This window comes from Dermacentor silvarum, chromosome 6 (assembly GCF_013339745.2).
Source record: "Dermacentor silvarum isolate Dsil-2018 chromosome 6, BIME_Dsil_1.4, whole genome shotgun sequence".
Lineage (NCBI taxonomy): Eukaryota > Metazoa > Arthropoda > Arachnida > Ixodida > Ixodidae > Dermacentor > Dermacentor silvarum.
In genome coordinates, this window is record NC_051159.1 from 185704804 (window position 1) to 185723939 (window position 19136).

At 47.6% G+C, this 19136-nt stretch overlaps 1 protein-coding gene across 1 annotated transcript in view; it reads left to right on the plus strand.

Moving 5' to 3' along the window:
- LOC119456541 (uncharacterized) overlaps window positions 1-19136 on the plus strand; it is a 491108-nt gene that overhangs the window by 325177 nt on the left and 146795 nt on the right. Inside the window, exon 3 of the mRNA XM_037718374.2 lies at window positions 4816-4951. Coding sequence (XP_037574302.1) covers window positions 4816-4951 — 136 coding nt within the window. The remainder of the gene's footprint in view (window positions 1-4815; window positions 4952-19136) is intronic.

Consider the following 19136-nt stretch of genomic DNA (forward strand, 5'->3'; position numbering starts at 1 on the left):
AAATGTCGGCGAGGAATAGTGGACAGCTGCTTAGTAGCAAGCACTTAAACCCCTCGAAATGGTCTTGGAATACCATGAAGACGTAGAAGAAACGCTTGCTGTTTGCCCATGTTTTTACAGCGAAGCTGTCTAATCCGGGATGTTATGGCGTCCACGCGGAAAAGCTTTCCCCCAAAAAGTGAGAGTGAAAGAGCCAACAACAAAAGCGAACGCATATCGTCGTTCGCCTTTATCAGGTGCACATTACGTCACAGACACATCTTTTTAAACACAGGTGGCCGTTAAACTGAGCATATCGCCGCTCGTCCACAGAGTTTCGCACTATAAAACCTAGAGGGAAATGTGGCGCTGCTGCGCCGTGGTATGCAAGGGAATGCCGGTATATTGTGGATTCGGATTGGCATCGTTCTTGGAGAGCCAGAACGCCTTGAAGACGCGCCTGGCTAGCACCGTTCCGTCTGTCACAATGATTCTTTTCCTGATAAAACAGGGCGTAAAAAACTACTTTATCTTTATTATTACACAAAAAACATGTTTTGTTTAATTTTGAGGACACACTATTGGATGCACAATTCTATGAAGAGTAAAAAGTATCAGCTGGCCTCTAAAGTTGGAGGGCAGACGACAAGATTCTCGCTCGCTTTGGAACAACTTGTCGTCTGTTCTTGCTTTTCTTCGCTTGATGCTGCATTGTATGTGAGTAAACTTTATTGAGAGATGTAATATGGGTGAATGAAAGCCTTTTATGTAGATTTTATTTTAAGAACGCGTTATTTGTGTAGCCATATCCACGTTTTAGACGAAGCCTCGTACAACACCAGCCAACACAAGCCTCGCAGACACATATTCCGTCATTCCCATGAGGGCACGGCAGCCCTTTAAGAAACTCGCATAGACGGTGGCGCCAGTTTACCCTCTAGGTGTTATAGTGAGAAACTCTATGCGCTCGTCTTATCACCTGCGTCTAAAACGACGTGTCTCTGTGAATGTATGACGTTGTGCGTGACGTAGTGAGCGCCTGATAAGGCGACCAAGGGGAATTTTCGGCAGGGGGGTGAATCTTAATATACCTCCCAATGGTTCTCCTATAGATAGTATTCATGTGACGTCACGCAGCCATATCGCACCGCGCTGGTACCCTAAGATGGCGACTACGATGACGTCAGTGCAACGTATAATCACGCGCAAACTGTTTTGCTTTTTCACGGCGATTGTTTTTCACCGGTTTATCATTGTTATCGCTCTGACGTTCGACGCAAGACGCGCTTTTTGTTGCTGCTTCACCGGTTTATCATTGTTATCGCTCTGACGTTCGACGCAAGACTCGCTTTTTGTTGCTGTCATGCTGTCAGGTTCCTTGCTTAAGCCCCTTCTCGGCCTGCAGGTACCCCAATATGGCGTCCGCGATGACGTCCGTGCAACCTATGTATACCAGACGCTCAGTCGACGCTAGCGACAAGGCGCACTTCAGTTAGGCCCTAGCGGATGGATGACGGTACTATGGTGTCGAAAAAAAAAAAAAAGAAAAGCGACGCAGTTTTTTTTTACGCTCCCCCTTTCGCTATAGAACTTTTTCTATTCCTTTTTTTATGATAGCGTTGTTCCGTTCATTTCTCCTTTCCCTCTCTCATGCCTCGCCTCACCCTCCCCTCATGCCTCGCGCAATGCTTTTTTGTTGTTGTCGCGGGAGTTATCAGACGCACCGCCGGACCGAAGCGCGCGCTCCGACTCCTCTCCTGTCCGGCCGTGCCATTCGAGCATTCGTGCTGCGTGCTTGTGCGCAGTGGATTCTTTTTGCGTTTTCATGCACGCAGTCGCGTTCATTATTACAATCAAGCAAGCATGTGCCCAAATTGTATTAAAAATAATTCCACTTACAACACAACAGTTATTTGGACTCCCTTTATTTTGTTCGTTTACGAGAACCAGAATTGGAGCAGACAGTGCAACACACTATAGAATGCAACAAAACGTGGATGGTGTTTCATGTACGCACATGTAAAAAACATTTATTGTAATTGCTCTAATGGCCAATGCGCAGAATAGCTTCTCACGGCCTGCTTCTCGCTCGGACCATAAAATCCACCTCCGTGAAGTGCGCCGAGCATATTCTGCGGTTGTGAACGTTGTCTCTGGGCAAACCCCTTAGGTCCATCCTTCCGGCGTAGGTTAAAAACGCTTCCATCCGGAAGAACTATGAAGATCATAAATTATAACATCGCAGTTGGAACATACAAAACTGAGCTCGTTTCGCGTCGCGGCAGAGTACTAGTTGTGATTACGATTTACTGCATCGTTGTGGTGATTTCAAATCCGCTTGCTCCTGCCTCCCCACCGGACAGCCATGTACGACTGCGCACAATTAGCATCACAAATGAAAACCGGGAAGTAAACTGCACAGTGCTCACCGGTTGTCTTTAGGGATGCGGTAGAATTTCACGTCACATGGCTCACTTCACCTTGATGTGTTCGTACACCACCGAACCATGGGCACCGTTCACTGTTCAGATGGCGCTACGACATTTCATGTTTCGCCCCAGTATTGCCGACGCCGGTCCACTAGAGAGGCGATGAAAATGATACGCCATTCCGAACGACAACGGCTTCCTTATCGTCGCTCGTTTGAGAGGTATGCCCTGCGCTTTGACAATATCAAGCTCACAATTGTTCACGCTGCTCATATCGATTTCGAACGCGTGCTATCATATGCAGAGCATGCGCACTTTGATATTTTCACAACTCGGACAGTCTTCTGTCGTGATAAGCGATCGAAAGTATCACGGCGAATGTATACAGCGTCTCTCCAGTTTTGCTGGTTTTGACACTGGCCGTCCCAAAGCTTCACTTGTAGTGGTGCATATATGGCGCGCAAACTGCAATGCGCGGTGCCTATACACGAACAGCGACAGCTGCGAGACATTGCGGAAAAAAGCCGCAAACATGCAACGGTAGGGTACCACACGGACCACACTGCTAGCATGGAAGGCGAAAACCGCAAAACTGACCGCATAATGCCAGAAAAAAACATTGCTGCCGTTGTGGCCGTTATCAGCACGGCCGACAACGAGCGCGGTCCGCGCCAGCCACGCGGCTGATAGTTGGAGGCGAGAGAGAAACTACAAAGTTGAGAGAGAAGAAAGGGAACCGAGGGGCCCGATTTTTAATAAGCATATCATAAGAAGCCAACGAACAATGACACCAAGGCCAACATAGGGGAAAATTACTTGTACTTACTGATTAAATTAAAGAAATTATAAATTAATGGAAATGAAAATGGATGAAAAGCAACTGTCCGCAGGTGGTGAACGAACCCACATCTTCGCATTACGCGTGCGATGCTCTCACCATTGAGCTACCGCGGAGCCGTTTTCCCATCAACTTTCTGGGGTATTTATGTTTTACAACTAGAACTAACCCTGGGAGTGCTAGCCAGCGCCACCACTCGCAAACCATAGGGCGGATGTGGAACATCCTTTCTGCCGCAGGCGTTACGAGCACGTGATCTTTTAGGGTGATGGCAACTGGTCAATAAACCCAATTCCTTTAACAAAATTTAACTAACTTAATTTAACTAATTTAATTTAACTAATTTAATTCTTTAACAAAATTTAACAAAATTTCTTTAATTTAATAAGTAAGTACAAGTAATTTTCCCCAATGTTGGCCTTGGTGTCATTGTTTGTTGGCTTCGTATGATAAAGTTGAGAGAGGGTTGACAAGAAAAAAAAAAGGAAAAGCGATTTTGGTTTCGCATCCATCTCATGGATGGCGCTGCAATTCGCGTGGACAAAAAAACCAGCGGAGTTTCCGAGGCCTGTTTTCGGTACCATTTCGCTCCACCGTTGCTATGGGGAGGCCACGCGTGATCCGTACGCCTGAAGAGCAGCGTATCTACGAGGAGCGAGAGCAGCGGCAGGAGAGAGACCGTCGAAGTCGTGCCAATCCGGTGGCCTGAGAGGAAGAGCGTGCCCGCGATGTGGCACGTAAGCGAAGAGCAAGAGCCGACCACCCATATCGCGACGCCGAGAATGCCGCAAAGCGACGTCGACGCTACGAGGGCGCGGTGCCGGGATTCGACGGCGCCTTCGCAAGGTTCCAAAGAGAGTTCCTCAATCTCAACTTCAGATCAAGCTGCCGTGTATGTGATCGCCTATGGCTCGATAACGAGCTCTCGGAAATCAACGGCATACGGTCGGAAGAGCGACGGCAGAAGGCGGTGGATGTGTTGACGCGGTGCTTTCCCGGCGAGAACGTTGGAGAGTGGCAGCCGCGCGGACGCGCTCGTGCCACTGGTCACGCATTCGTCCTTGTCGTCTTCTTCCATAGCTGGCTCTGTTGCCGCTCATCATTCCAGCGTAGAATTTCACTTCTCTTCTGTCGTCGTAATGGGGAGGCCGCGTTTAGAGGGGTATGAGCCATTGCGGAAGGGGGTATGAACCATTCATTGTCTTACGTAACGGAGATATTTAATTTTGAAGCAAGTTAATTTCGAAGAATCGCAAACGGTAATGGCGCGCGAATGCTGCTAACCACGCCGCCGAGCAAACTCGAGACCTCGAACGCAAGTGACAACGGCGGACTGCTGTCATGCCGTCAGCTACGTCGTTCTCTCCGTCACAGCCGAATGTGTGTGTAACCTCAGAATTAAGAAATACTCTAATGAACCCTCGGGATTAACCCAGTGTAAACACCAGGGCCGCACGTTTCAACTTCACTGGTTAACGATCTGCACGGAGTGGAGGCCGGACGAATTTTTTGATGGTCTTTCTCAGATAGCTCTATCATTCTTTTTTTTTTTTCGTTTCTCACTCACAGGTCTCTCGCTCCAATATCAGCGACCTCTACCTAAACGACACCGATCTCAATTCAGAGGGCAAGTATCGTTGTGAGGTTTCTGCCGAGTCGCCATCGTTCCAGACAGAGCGGGCCCAGCAGGAGATGCTCATGTACGGTAAGCACGAAGTTGGATTTCTTGCATCACGTCATCGATGTTATGTTCGAGGAAAAACACTGTGTTCTGAGCGAACCTTGTGTAATGAAATTCTATGCACGACACGAATTCTGCACTATTTTCTGGCACGCGGGAACCAGCGATTACGCGGAAATCTTCGATGAATCATATATAAAAGCCGACGCGCTTCACCCGCGGATCAGATATCGACGATAGCCGCCTGTAATCGCCGCTATGGTTGCGCTTCAGTGTTAGTTGTTTTGGGGTCACACGTTCGGGCCAATAGAGAGTTTCGTGACTCGCAGTTGTACCACCGTCGTATTCTTCGTCATTACAACGTGACAATACATATATACATACATACATTCATTCATACATGCATACATTCATTCATACATTCATTCATACATTCATTCATACATTCATTCATACATTCATTCATACATTCATTCATACATTCATTCATACATTCATTCATACATTCATTCATACAATCATTCATACATGCATGCATACATTCATTCATACATGCATGCATACATACATAAATGCATGCATACATGCATACATACATGCATACATACACCCGTGAGCAAAAGTATACGGACCAGGGGTTGCGCGATCAAGCCCATTTTTTCCTCTGCCTGTGAACTCAACTTGAAATTGAGGACCGCAGTCCAAACTTGACATTGGGAACTTTTCAGAGTACTCGCCAATTCCCGTTTATGCTTGTTAATTACGAAGAAATTCAGTTTTTAGGCAACCCTGTGGTCCGTATACTTTTGGTCACGGGTGTACATGCATGCATACATGCATGCATCATTCATATTCATACATGCATTCATACATGCATTCATACATGCGTTCATACATGCGTTCATACATGCGTTCATACATGCGTTCATACATGCACTGATACATGCATTGATACATGCATTCATGAACGCCAATGCATTTCTCCGCAAAGTTCGGGAATTAATATCTTGAAACTGGTGTCATCCTGAGAATTAATTCCAAGTGGATCCGCCTTGCGAACTCCCCGGCTACAATTTGTAAACTGCAATATGGGCCATCAGGTAATTAGTTAAAAACTTAATTAGTGAATTATTGTTAATGATTCGATTATGCATTTCAATTTCTTGTGCAAGTAATGTCCGCCTCTTCGAGTAGACCAACTCATTCACTAGAATTGGGCTATCTGCCACAGGCAACCTTTAATAATTTTTTAAGTGTTCGCTGAAACACCCTATATATTGTAACGAACGGTTCAAGGAATTCAGAGCCAACTATTGCGCTAACTTGTGCCCGGCAAGTAAATAAGAAAGATGACTGCAACGTTCCAAACAGGAGCTAAGAAAATAAAAAATGAAACCTTCTTTTTTTCCTCGAGCGGCGGTTCACCTCTGCTTCTATTATTCACCGCCAACGGTCACACAGGATGCTAGTGCGTGCGGCGAATGCACGTGCTCCTCTGTCCTCGTCTTTGTCTTTTTTTTTCACCAATAGGCCGTTGTCCTCTTGGAGGGCGCACGAACCTGCGCGCGTTGTTTAAAGATGGTTTCTATCTTACATCAATATACGGGGTGTCCCAACTACCATGCACCAAGATTTAAAAAAAGAAGAGCGGGGTAGCTTGCACTAGTGGCGCAAGGCTAAAGACACAGTGGAGCTGATCGGTTCCTTGCTGGTCCTGGCTATACAAAGTGATGCAAAGTTACACGAAGTGTATAAGCATTTCCTCGTGGTCCGTGACATCGGGGAACGCCTCGCGAAGCGCTTCCAGCCCGAGCGCACGTAGGGGAAGTGGGGAGAAAGCTATGCACAGATTACGGGCGGCGCGCAGCAGACGTCACGGCGCATCCGCAGTAGCGCTGTAGTAGCGCGCAGCTGGTGGGTGCTCGGCCGAGCCGCCTCCAGAGGCGCCTTCTGCAGTCACGGACACCGAGAGCGTTCGGCGCTAATGCAGGGAAAGGGAGAAGCGCGAATGGCGTCGGCAGCACCTCTTCGTGTTGCCTCGTTGGTGCTGCTACAATTTGCTTCTCTCTCTCGCTCGCTCTCATTTTCTTTCTCTCTCCCGAGCATTGCGAGGTGGTTGCTAGGCAACGCAGTGGCATGCGGCACACTTTACGGCCAGCTTAAACAGCTCCGCTGTTAAAAAGAGACAATCACTTCAAACGCCAAAGTGGGTGAAGGCAAAAGCATGCGTGCTCAAGAGACATTAATCGAATTACTTGACGTTCTTGTTGCAATGCATTGTTACTTATTACTTGGTTTTCCCGAGAAAAGGTCACACGCTCTAGTTCCTTAATTGACGCTACCTTAATTAACTGTACCTTAATTAACCTCGCCCTAATTAGCACCAAAGCCCGAGGGTCCGACTCCCACCAAAGATCATGGGTTCGAGGGCCTTAATTAACTGTATATTAATTAACTCTGCCCTAATTAAGTTCGCTTTAACGCCAAAGGTGGTGAGCTCGACTCTCAAATAAGCTCGAAGGTTCGGCTCCCACCGAAGGTCGTGGGTTCGAGTGCCTCAATTAACTCTATCTTAATTAACACGATGACGACGGTGACCCGCGCACCATCAAAATTGTTGCGTGAGCGTTGGTTGCTTATTCATAGAAGATGATGACGATGGTGACCCGCACACCATCACAATTGTTGCATGAGCGTTGCTTGTTTGACCTCACACCATCAGAGTTGTTGTGTGAGCGTTGCTTACTTACTCATAGAAGACGATGACGACGGTGACCCGCACACCATCAGAATTGTTGCCTGAGCATTGCTTGCTTACTCATTGAAAGCGATGACGACGATGACCCGCACACCATCAGAATTGTTATGTGAGCGTTGCTTGCTTACTCATAGAAGACGATGACGACGGTGACCCGCACGCCATCAGAATTGTTGCCTGAGCATTGCTTGCTTACTCCTAGAAGACGATGACGACGGTGACCCGCACACCATCAGAATTGTTGCGTGAGCCTTGCTTGCTTACTCATTGAAAGCGATGACGACGATGACCCGCACACCATCAGAATTGTTATGTGAGCGTTGCTTGCTTACTCATAGAAGAGGATGACGACGGTGACCCGCACGCCATCAGAATTGTTGCCTGAGTATTGCTTGCTTACTCATTGAAAGCGATGACGACGATGACCCGCACACCATCAGAATTGTTATGTGAGCGTTGCTTGCTTACTCATAGAAGACGATGACGACGGTGACCCGCACGCCATCAGAATTGTTGCGTGAGCCTTGCTTGCTTACTTGCAGAAGACGATGACGACGGTGACCCGCACACCATCAGAATTGTTGCCTGAGTATTGCTTGCTTACTCATTGAAAGCGATGACTACGATGACCCGCACACCATCAGAATTGTTATGTGAGCGTTGCTTGCTTACTCATAGAAGACGATGACGACGGTGACCCGCACACCATCAGAATTGTTATGTGAGCGTTGCTTGCTTACTCATAGAAGGCGATGACGATGGTGACCCGCGCACCATCAGAATTGTTGCGTGAACGTTGCTTGCTTACTCATAGAAGAGAATGACGACGGTGACCCGCACACCATCAGAATTGTTGCGTGAGCGTTGCTTGCTTACTCATAGAAGACAATGACGACGGTGACCCGCACACCATCAGAATTGTTGCGTGAACGTTGCTTGATTACTCATAGAAGATAATGACGACGGTGACCCGCACACCATCAGAATTGTTGCATAAGCCTTGCTTGCTTACTCATAGAAGACGATGCCGACGATGACCCGCACACCATCAGAATTGTTATGTGAGCGTTGCTTGCTTACTCATAGAAGACGATGATGACGGTGACCCGCACACCATCAGAATTGTTGCATGAGCGTCGCTTGCTTACTCATAGAAGACTCAGGCGACGGTGACCCGTGCACAATCAAAATTGTTGCGTGAGCGTTGGTTGCTTATTCATAGATGATGATGACGATGGTGACCCGCATACCATCACAATTGTTGCATGAGCGTTGCTTGTTTGACCTCACACCATCAGAGTTGTTGCGTGAGCGTTGCTTGCGTACTCATGGAAGACGATGACCCGCGCACCATCAGAATTGTTGCGTGAGCCTTGCTTGCTTACTCATAGAAGACGATGCCGACGATGACCCGCACACCATCAGAATTGTTATGTGAGCGTTGCTTGCTTACTCATAGAAGACGATGATGACGGTGACCCGCACACCATCAGAATTGTTGCATAAGCGTTGCTTGCTTACTCATAGAAGGCGATGACGACGGTGACCCGTGCACCATCAGAATTGTTGCGTGAACGTTGCTTGATTACTCATAGAAGATAATGACGACGGTGACCCGCACACCATCAGAATTGTTGCATAAGCGTTGCTTGCTTACTCATAGAAGGCGATTACGACGGTGACCCGCGCACCATCAGAATTGTTGCGTGAACGTTGCTTGATTAATCATAGAAGATAATGACGACGGTGACCCGCACACCATCAGAATTGTTGCATAAGCGTTGCTTGCTTACTCATAGAAGGCGATGACGACGGTGACCCGCGCACCATCAGAATTGTTGCGTGAACGTTGCTTGATTACTCATAGAAGATAATGACGACGGTGACCCGCACACCATCAGAATTGTTGCATGAGCGTCGCTTGCTTACTCATAGAAGATAATGACGACGGTGACCCGCACACCATCAGAATTGTTGCATGAGCGTCGCTTGCTTACTCATAGAAGACTCAGACGACGGTGACCCGTGCACAATCAAAATTGTTGCGTGAGCGTTGGTTGCTTATTCATAGATGATGATGACGATGGTGACCCGCATACCATCACAATTGTTGCATGAGCGTTGCTTGTTTGACCTCACACCATCAGAGTTGTTGCGTGAGCGTTGCTTGCGTACTCATGGAAGACGATGACCCGCACACCATCAGAATTGTTGCGTGAGCCTTGCTTGCTTACTCATAGAAGGCGATGACGACGGTGACCCGTGCACCATCAGAATTGTTGCGTGAACGTTGCTTGATTACTCATAGAAGATAATGACGACGGTGACCCGCACACCATCAGAATTGTTGCATAAGCGTTGCTTGCTTACTCATAGAAGGCGATTACGACGGTGACCCGCGCACCATCAGAATTGTTGCGTGAACGTTGCTTGATTACTCATAGAAGATAATGACGACGGTGACCCGCACACCATCAGAATTGTTGCATAAGCGTTGCTTGCTTACTCATAGAAGGCGATGACGACGATGACCCGCACACCATCAGAATTGTTATGTGAGCGTTGCTTGCTTACTCATAGAAGACGATGATGACGGTGACCCGCACACCATCAGAATTGTTGCATAAGCGTTGCTTGCTTACTCATAGAAGGCGATGACGACGGTGACCCGCGCACCATCAGAATTGTTGCGTGAACGTTGCTTGATTACTCATAGAAGAGAATGACGACGGTGACCCGCACACCATCAGAATTGTTGCATGAGCGTCGCTTGCTTACTCATAGAAGACTCAGACGACGGTGACCCGTGCACAATCAAAATTGTTGCGTGAGCGTTGGTTGCTTATTCATAGATGATGATGACGATGGTGACCCGCATACCATCACAATTGTTGCATGAGCGTTGCTTGTTTGACCTCACACCATCAGAGTTGTTGCGTGAGCGTTGCTTGCGTACTCATGGAAGACGATGACCCGCACACCATCAGAATTGTTGCGTGAGCCTTGCTTGCTTACTCATAGAAGACGATGCCGACAATGACCCGCACACCATCAGAATTGTTATGTGAGCGTTGCTTGCTTACTCATAGAAGACGATGATGACGGTGACCCGCACACCATCAGAATTGTTGCATAAGCGTTGCTTGCTTACTCATAGAAGGCGATGACGACGGTGACCCGTGCACCATCAGAATTGTTGCGTGAACGTTGCTTGATTACTCATAGAAGATAATGACGACGGTGACCCGCACACCATCAGAATTGTTGCATAAGCGTTGCTTGCTTACTCATAGAAGGCGATTACGACGGTGACCCGCGCACCATCAGAATTGTTGCGTGAACGTTGCTTGATTACTCATAGAAGATAATGACGACGGTGACCCGTCGTTGCATAATCATAATCAGAATTGTTGCATAAGCGTTGCTTGCTTACTCATAGAAGGCGATGACGACGATGACCCGCACACCATCAGAATTGTTATGTGAGCGTTGCTTGCTTACTCATAGAAGACGATGATGACGGTGACCCGCACACCATCAGAATTGTTGCATAAGCGTTGCTTGCTTACTCATAGAAGGCGATGACGACGGTGACCCGCGCACCATCAGAATTGTTGCGTGAACGTTGCTTGATTACTCATAGAAGATAATGACGACGGTGACCCGCACACCATCAGAATTGTTGCATAAGCCTTGCTTGCTTACTCATAGAAGACGATGCCGACGATGACCCGCACACCATCAGAATTGTTATGTGAGCGTTTCTTGCTTACTCATAGAAGACGATGATGACGGTGACCCGCACACCATCAGAATTGTTGCATAAGCGTTGCTTGCTTACTCATAGAAGGCGATGACGACGGTGACCCGCGCACCATCAGAATTGTTGCGTGAGCGTTGCTTGCTTACTCATAGAAGAGAATGACGACGGTGACCCGCACACCATCAGAATTGTTGCGTGAGCGTTGCTTGCTTACTCATAGAAGACGATGACGACGGTGACCCGCGCACCATCAGAATTGTTGCGTGCACGTTGCTTGATTACTCATAGAAGATAATGACGACGGTGACCCGCACACCATCAGAATTGTTGCATGAGCGTCGCTTGCTTACTCATAGAAGACTCAGACGACGGTGACCCGTGCACAATCAAAATTGTTGCGTGAGCTTTGCTTGTTTGACCCGCGCACCATCAGAATTGTGAGCGTTTGCATACAGGTAAGACATGATGCCGGTTTGGTGTAGTAAGTGAATTACTGCACCAAGTCGTCATCGTGTACGATACACGCTGACCAGGTCAGCACGTGGTCTCTTGGCCTCACTAGGTGTAATCTAGGCCTAAAATACGAATAGAATCACTCTTTTGAAGACAGAAAAAAGGGAGTTAGGAGATCAAGAAAAGGCCTCCTTTTCTTGATCTCCTAACTCCCTTTTTTCTGTCTTCAAAAGAGTGACTCTATTCATATTTTAGGCCTTGATTACACCTATGATGGCATATCGGACTCTGTGTGGCTTTTAATTCTTGAAGATGTAAGGCGAAATATTCAAGATGTTCAAGGGTCTGGTTTACCCATATTAGAAAGAAGGTACTTAGCACAGTCTGTATATTGCGGGCATGTGTGGTACGTTTGTCACGTTGTACAGCCGCCATTACGGGTTACTAGGTGACTGCAGTCGCTTCTTGGTTCCTTCTTCTGGCCGGGCAGTATAGAACTGGGGCGGTATTCTGTAACTCCTATTAGTGGACTGTCCATTTAGGCTGTCGCTGATTGGCTGCTGCTTCACGTGCAGGAAGGTGCCAGCCAGTCTCCTTCCTGCACGTGAAGCAGCAGCCAATCAGCAACAGCCGAAATGGACAGTCCACTAATTGGACTCTTACAGAATACCGCCCCTGGTCTGTCGTGCGGCGCTTCGGCAACCACGCTTTCGCGTTGGGTTCGCGTTCCCCTCCCTGTCTGTCCGTTGCCGGCTGCTTGCTCTGCGACTTGTGCTTCGCCTAGTACACGGTGATCAGTGTTCCGCACGTAAACTCGCCTGTTATTTCCTTGGCACAAAAATTTGTTACATGTTACCGGGCGTACAGTTAAATCGCGTGGTATGTGTTAAACGCACCTGCAATTTACTTTACGGCCGTGCATTTTATCGCCACGTTCAACAGTTATGTCCTGATGTAGACGTCCTTGAAAACCATGCTGTGGATACAATATCAGCTTTACTGCTTTCTCTGGTTGCCCCAGCGCGTAGCGCACGTTCCAATAATATGTCGCGGGGCGCGATAACGGCGTCCTTTCTGCCTGGCCATGTACGCGACTTCATGTGGCGTCTAGGGTGGCAAGTGCTCCCAACGCGTGGCAGACTAGAGCGGTGGGGTATGGTCCCATCTTCAAGCCAACAAGCATGTGCTGCTGCAATGCGTCGTTGATAGAGTATTTTGGAGGGCCCTGCATGCTGGTTTCCATGGCCTTGGAGTTAACCGCTTTATTACATCTGGTCGTTGTTCACGTTGCCGCTTCACGCGGTTTTTATTGCGATAGCAATTATATGGACACTTCAACCGGATTTCTGCCGTCGGCGTCGCCGTCGCCGTGAGGTTCCCTATAGATAAAATCTTCACCGCGCGCCGTATGCCCGAGCGGAAGCGTGCGGGGACGCGCGCTATCACGGAGAGCGAACGCACTCAATCTCTCACGCGCAAGCAAGGAAGCGGGAAGCCAGCGCCGGAGGGAGCGGGGGGGGGGGGGGGGGGGGGGCGCACTTCTACTCTGCCAACAACCGCGCTCGTCGGTCGCTCGCACCGTCGCTTATCTCCACACGGCTCTGACCTTTATGCGCCGTGCATTCGCCGCTCAGTTTCCGTTGAAGCGATAGACCGCACGTACCTTCGCCCGTTGCTGCCGCGTATGCGCTTGCTGCCAGCGTTTTGACAGTCGTTGTCTGCAGTCATTCAGTGTGATCTATTCATGTTTGTTTGTGCGCGCTCACACCACGCTTGTTCAATCAGTTAGTAATAGTCGGGCCACATTTTCCAACGCACGCTACACATGCAATGCTGCCCGGGTCGGATGCAATGCTGCCCGGGTCGGCAGTGCAGCGCTACAGGTGTGTCCCTTCGCACGTGCTGCCCACGGGAAGCGCTTCTCATCAACACCACCGTTTCACACGCGCCTTCTCGTGGTCATCGAGTCTCTCTTCATGTCGGTCTACTTACGCCGCAGCACACCTGCTTACTTAATCAGCTCATGTTTACTACAATTCATATTGCTACCAAAGCCGCTCACCTTACTTCGTATGGCATTGCTGTGTTGCTATCGCATTCATTGCTTCGCCCTTAGGGCGAAACTGTGACATTTTTTAATTGCTGTGGGGGCCTTTTGTTTATGGCGTAACCGCTGCGAGGCAGTTGCCGCGGGACATCACCGCCACGCTCTGTTTCCACTTCTGGAGAGGCTCTACTCGGAGCTACTGTCGTTTCTGTCAGAGGAGTTGTTCTTCCTTAGGGAAAGGAATGAATTCCTTCGACAGTGGTCATGCCGTTTCCTGTCGCTGGCTGATTGACGCGTATGGCTTAATTTCCGACCAGCCTGGTTCTTGTAGCCAGGCCATCAAAAGTATGTATACGAGCCCGTGATTTCGGTGTGTGCGTGATCTTGTATGCGTGATCATTTTTTGTAAATGCGCATCTCATAGCATCACTACAAAATTATGTAAAGTGCCTCTGTCACATCATCATTGTAAATAACCATTGTGTAACTGTGCGTTTCCGCGGGTCTATGTTAGTGAGTGGGGGACTCAGACTCAGACGTGCCGTGTATACAGTGCTCCGTACTTTGTTATCGTCCCAGTGAAATTGTGCCGTCATTGTGACTCAGTGTTCGTATTGTCTTTTGTTGAAATTAACTTTTTCTAAGCCCGATTTCACTTCGACTACACGGTTTTCGCTCAACGACGTTGGAGGTCGACGTACTGAACGATTAGACATATAAGACTTTCGCCTTAATATGCAACTGCTACCTAGCTGAACAGAACCAAGGTAACGTTGTTGGCCGTCGATTGGAGATACTCTGATTATTTCTTGCATTTAGCCTAATTACATAAGTATTATTAATAAATCAACTTCTCTAGTATTACAATTATATGAAAAGTGTAATCGAGAAAATTGTAGAACAACATTAAATAAAATTCGTCGGCCCTTCCACTCCGTGAAGATGGCTTACCAGCGAAGTTGAAACGTGCGGCCCCGGTGTTTATCACAGGGTTAATCCCGAGGGTTCATTTAGGTAATTCTCAAATTTGCGGTTACACACACATTTGGCTGCGATGGAGAAAACGACGTCACTGACGGTATGCCCGCAGTTCACAGTTGTCGCTTGCGTTCCATGTCTCGAGTTTGCTCGGCGGAGTGGTTGGCAGGATTCGCCCGCCATTGCCGCTTGCGATTCTTCAAAATTAATTGCTTCAAAGGTAAATCTGTCCGTTACGTAAGACAATCAATGGCTCATATCCCTTAAGCAATGGCTCATTCTTTATTCTTTATTCAAAGAAAACTCGCAGCGCCATTGGCATTATTGCGAGTGCCATCATAGAGTTAATAAACTGACTCTAGAGTCAAAACTGGGCCGAAAAAGAGGGGACCGCTAGGCGCCGCCATCTTGTCGGCGCCATCTTGTCGGCGCCATCTTGTCGGCGCCATCTTGTAACTTGTCAATGTGGCCAGCGCAATTATTTTTGAGAGATGAAAACAAGTATAGGTCGCCTTATGCTGTGTCATAAAAAACGAATACCTGATGTCTTTATGAAGGTGATGTGTGAATATTAAGGCTACAGGAAGCGCTTGCTAACGTAATGAATGCAATTCGCGATTACTCATTCATTCAATAACGCATAACGCAAGTATCGGTTTTTTGTGTGTTATATATTTTTTGTGTTTTCGGATGCGTGGTAGTTTCGTTTGGTATAGTTTAGCTCTGACATGTGATCGCGCGACGACATCAGTTGACGCGATGGCACCTTCGTGCATTTTGTGCAAGACTAAAGCTCCAAAGGGCTCTGGCATTTCCCTTCACACGTAAGTAAACGTACCTGACTTGTTCAGAACATCACGCGAGTAGACAGCTTTCGTGATTCATCGCAATCGTTCGAGAAGCATCACAGTACAGCATTTTTTGCGTATTTCTCGTCAAGTGACACTTGCGAGAGCAAACAGGGAACCCTTAACAGCTATACGGTATTTTCGCTAGTGTGTGACCGTTGAAAACCACATACCGCCGGAAATTTTAACAGGGTTATCCTTGGGTTGCGTAAATGCCAGCTGCACGCCTGCACGGCCAGCACCTCCCACACCCACGTGCACACGGCTGCACACACGCTACAAGCTATAAGTTGCCAGATTAAAACTTACTACTATCGCCAAGTCTAGCAAGTGTTTCAGGAGCTGGCAACATCAGCGTATCATAATGGCGGCGCTCTTGCGGTGACCGATTTCAATGCATGGGCCCTATGGGCAGATTGTCCTCTAGAGTCAGTATATTAACTCTATGAGGGGCATAATACAGAATAAAACAAGTCAACAGAGTTTTGGCTCACAACCTCAGCCGGTAACAAATTCCACTCCGATATGGTCCTCGGAAAGAAACAAAACTTAAAAAGGTAAGTCCTGGGGGCATACTCCCGAACGTTGAACACTTCGTCTCTTCGGGTGGATAAGTAATATGGGGGACGCAGATATGACGAGGCCTTGATTCCAGTTTGATTATTATATATAGTGTAAAAAAGCTTGAGACGAAGATTCTTGCGGCGTTCGCTTAGAGGAGTCCATCCTAGATTTCTTTTTAATTCCATTGCACTATCAAACAGAGTGTACCGCCCCAGGACATACCTTGCAGCACTAGACTGTATGCGTTCCAACGCTTTAATTCGTATACAATGGGACGGATCCCACACAGGGCAGGCGTACTTAAGTGATGGCCTTATGTAGGCTTTGTATGCAGCCTCTTTGACGTGACTTCCCACGTGCTTGAGATTCCTTCGAAGGAAACCAAGTGAAGCTTACCCCCGTAAACGCGGCCTTCTCTTTACGACGACAGACGAGAAGTGAAATTCTATGCTAGAATGATGAGCGGCAACGCAACCAGCCGTGGAAGAAGACAACGGGGACTAACGCGGGAGCTCAGTAGCACGAGCGTGTGGTGAGCACGAGTCGGAAAGGCACAGCTAATGAAGCATACAATCGTCCATTTAGCATGGCGGAATTTCAGGCTTCACTCAACTGTTGTAACAAGTCTGCTCCAGGAAGTGACAGTATACTTTACGAAATGATAAAACACTTACACCGTGAAACCCACAGAACACTACTGTCACTCTTTAACTCCATGTTATCTGCTGGCTACATTCCGTCCGCCTTGAAAGAAGCAATCGTAATTCCTATTCTCAAAGAAGGCAAGGACCCTTCCTCGGCCAGTAACTATAGCCCAATAGCTCTGACAAGTTGTATATGCAAACTCTGAAAAAATGATTAACCGGCGCCTCGTCCGTTTTCTTGAAAGCAACAAAATACTCGATCCCTTACAATGCGATTTCCGGGACAGTAGATCCACAATAGATAACCTCGTCCGTATCGACACAAATATCCGTGATGCCTTTGTACACAAACAGTTTTTCTTATCAGTATTTTTAGACATGGAGAAGGCATATGACACAACTTGGCGTTCTGGAATTCTCCGTGACCTGGCTGGAATGGGAGTCCGAGGCAACTTGTTAAATGTGATTCAGAGCTAGCTCTCTGATCGCACGTTCCGTGTTAGAGTTGGTAACGTCCTGTCTCGACAATTCACGCAGGAGGCTGGTGTACCACAAGGTGGTGTGCTGAGCTGTACGTTATTTATTGTCCAAATGAACTCGCTTCCAACTGTCATACCAGGTACAATGTTTTAGTCTGTATATGTGGATGACATCCAAATGGGCTATAAATCACGTAATCTTAGTATCTGCGAGCGACAAGTACAGCTTGGCTTAAATAAGTTGTCTAAGTGGGCGGACGAGAATGGTTTCAAGCTAAACCCGCAAAAAAGTACATGCGTACTCTTCTCCAACAAGAGAGGTGTACTACCAGACCCCGCTATAGCCCTTCATGGAGAACGACTATCTGTAAGCGCCGAACATAAATTCTTAGGTATCATCTTAGACAATAAACTAACCTTTATTTCCCATCTGAAGTACCTTAAAGCGAAGTGCCTCAAGACTATGAACCTGTTGAAGCTCTTGTCACGCACATCCTGGGGAAGTGACAGGAGATGCCTCCTAAGCTTGTATAAAAGTCTAATACGATCACGCCTTGACTACGGAGCCATAGTCTATAATTCTGCTACACCTAGTGCTTTGAAAATGTTAGATACTATCCACCACATGGGTATCCGCCTTGCTACAGGCGCCTCCAGGACATGTCCTTTACAAAGCCTGTACGTTAAATGTAATGAATGGTCTCTACACTTCCAAAGGACATAATTAAGCTTCTCCTACGCTTTGAAGGTGAAATCAGATGTATATCATCCGTGCCATTCAATTGCTCACGATTTTTTCACGACCAGGCTGTTCCATAACCGCCCAGCCACTAGGCCTCCTCTGTCCCTCCGGCTGGAAGCACTGTCCGAAGAAACAAACGTCCCTCTTCTAGAGAATGTCCTAATGGCTCCTACTCGGCTTCCACCGCCTTGGGAGTGGCAGACTATCCAGTGTGACATATCTTTCATAGAAATATCAAAACGAGCACCTGAAGCACACATACACTCACATTTTGTTGAACTTCAGGATAAGTATTCTTGTGCTGAATTTTATACAGACGCTTCGAAGTCTCCTGCTGGTGTTGCTTACGCAGCACTGGGACCATCATTTTTAACATCCAGTACGTTGACTCCATATGCAAGTATTCTTACGGTGGAAGCATATGCGATCCTTTCTGCAGTTAAACACATCAAGCAAACCAATATCACTAGCGCTATTGTGTTCACGAACTCATTGAGTGTAGTCCGAGCCATAATGAGCTTAAGAAAACATAAACACACTGCCTTTAACGAACTGTATGCGCTGCTGTGCTCAGCTTATATAGGCAATCAAGTCATTGTCTTATGCTGGGTACCTGGACACAGTGGCATAAAATGCAACGAAGCTGCTGATGAGAGCGCTACCTCAGTAGTATTCAGCGACATTGACATAAACATACCCATTCCAGCCACAGACTTTAAACCATACTTACGTCACGGGCTGAAGAAGCACTGGCAGAAACAGTGGGACACCCAGGTATTCAATAAGCTATACCTGATCAAACCTAATCTGGGCTACTGCATATCGGAGAAAACAGCACGATACAAAGAAGTGCTCCTCTGTCGATAAAGAATAGGTCATACCTTCGGCACCCACTCTTACTTACTGACTGGAAGTGATCCTCCGTCATGTCGA